Genomic DNA, 1840 nt, shown 5'->3' on the forward strand with positions numbered 1-1840 from the left:
ATCGAGGTCAAGACGAAGTTGTTCCTCATTTTCTCTCTCCTGATACTTCATCACTCGATGGTTAGCCATATTAACTTCTGCCGGTATAACAACTTCACTTCCATAGGCTAGCTTGAAGGGGGTTTCTCCTGTCGGGGTTTTCACAGTCGTTCTATAGGCCTAAAGAACACCTGGTAACTCGTCTGGCCATATCCCCTTTGCCCCCTTGAGACGAGTCTTGATAATTTTCAGCAGGGATTGGTTCGCTACTTCTGCTTGTCCATTCGCTTGTGGGTGGGAGGGTGAGGAATAGTGATTCTTAATTCCAAACTGTTCGCAAAAGTCCCTGAAGGGCGCATTGTCAAACTAGCGTCCGTTATCTGATACTAGTACCCTGGGTACTCCGAACCTACATAGTATATTCTTCCAAACAAAATTTTTGACATTTTGCTGAGTGATTTTTGCAACAGGTTCGGCCTCCACCCACTTGGTAAAGTAATCAATCCCTACTACCACAAACTTCATTTGTCTGGTTCCCATGGGGAAATGACCTACGATATCCAGTTCCCACTGTGCAAAGGGGCCATCATTGGGGTTTGGTATTCCGATGGCTGCCTAGGGACGTTGCTATAGCGCTGACACTGGTCACATACCTTGACATAGGCCTTAGCATCTGCTTGAATTGTAGGCCAGTAGTAACCTGCACAGACGACCTTATGGACAAGCGATCTCGCTCCTGAATGATTCCCACATGCTCCTTCATGAACTTCCCTTAAAACATAATTGGACTCGTCCGGAGCCAAGCACCTTAGGTAAGGTTGGGAAAAGCCTCGCTTGTACAACACTTCATTTATGAGGACGTATTTGGCTGCTCTGACCCTTAGCTTCCTAGCTCGTCCTTGTCTTCTGAAAGCCTTCCATCTTTAAGGTAGATCACTATTGGACTCATCCAATTTTCTCCCCCTCCTATTTGCTGTATATCTAGGATGTCTATGCTTGACATGTACTGGGTTCTGTCGTACGCATCCGTAACTTCTCCTCCCGAAGCTGCTTTCGCCAAGGCATCCGCTTCCATATTTTCCTCCCTTGGGAGTTGAACAAAACTCACTTCCCTAAATTTTTGAACAAGCCGTCTTACTTTGCTAAGATACTTCTTCATCCTATCTTCCTTAGCATCACACATTCCGTTCACTTGGTTGATGACGAGCTGAGAATCCCCTTTGACTATTATTGATTCCACTCCTAAAGACTTAGCCAATTCTAGCCCTTTAAGTAGAGCTTCATACTCTACTTCGTTGTTGGTGGTTTAATATTGCAAACGGGTTGCGTACTCCAATTTGTCACCCTCTAGGGATTTTAGTATGACTCTAATCCCTCATGCATATAATGTGGATGACCCGTCTACATTGATAACCCACCTTTCATTTCCTTCATCTTTATTCAGCTCGTCCTGGCTAGGAGTGAACTCCGCTATGAAATCCACCAACGCCTGCGCCTTGATCGCGGTCCTTGGAAGGTATCTAACATCAAACTCGCTAAGTTCCACCGCCCACTGGATTAATCGTCCTGCAGCTTCCAATTTGTTTATTGCCTTCCTTACAGGGTGGTCCGTCAGGACATTAATAATATGAGCTTGAAAATAATGCCTCAGCTTCCTGGAAGCCGTAATCAAGGCAAAAGCTAGCTTTTCCATCATCGGGTATCGTCCTTCCGCTCCTCTCAACGCACGGCTTGTGTAGTAAACTGGTTTTTAGATCTTCCCTTCTTCCCCGACCAACACCAAGCTTACTGCGTGCGGGGACACCGTCAAATACAAATATAGTTCCTCTCCAGGTACAGATGGACTTAGCAATGACGCTGT

The 1840-nt window shown here is 45.8% G+C and overlaps 1 protein-coding gene across 1 annotated transcript; it reads right to left on the reverse strand.

Annotated features, from left to right (window-relative positions):
• Positions 1–859: 859 nt before the first annotated feature.
• On the reverse strand, positions 860–1162 carry LOC142612074 (uncharacterized). The gene has a single exon (XM_075784205.1). The coding sequence runs from the start codon at positions 1160–1162 to the stop codon at positions 860–862; it is 303 nt and encodes a 100-aa protein (XP_075640320.1).
• Between the last annotated feature and the right edge of the window lie 678 nt (positions 1163–1840).

This window comes from Castanea sativa, chromosome 10, assembly GCF_040712315.1.
Source record: "Castanea sativa cultivar Marrone di Chiusa Pesio chromosome 10, ASM4071231v1".
Lineage (NCBI taxonomy): Eukaryota > Viridiplantae > Streptophyta > Magnoliopsida > Fagales > Fagaceae > Castanea > Castanea sativa.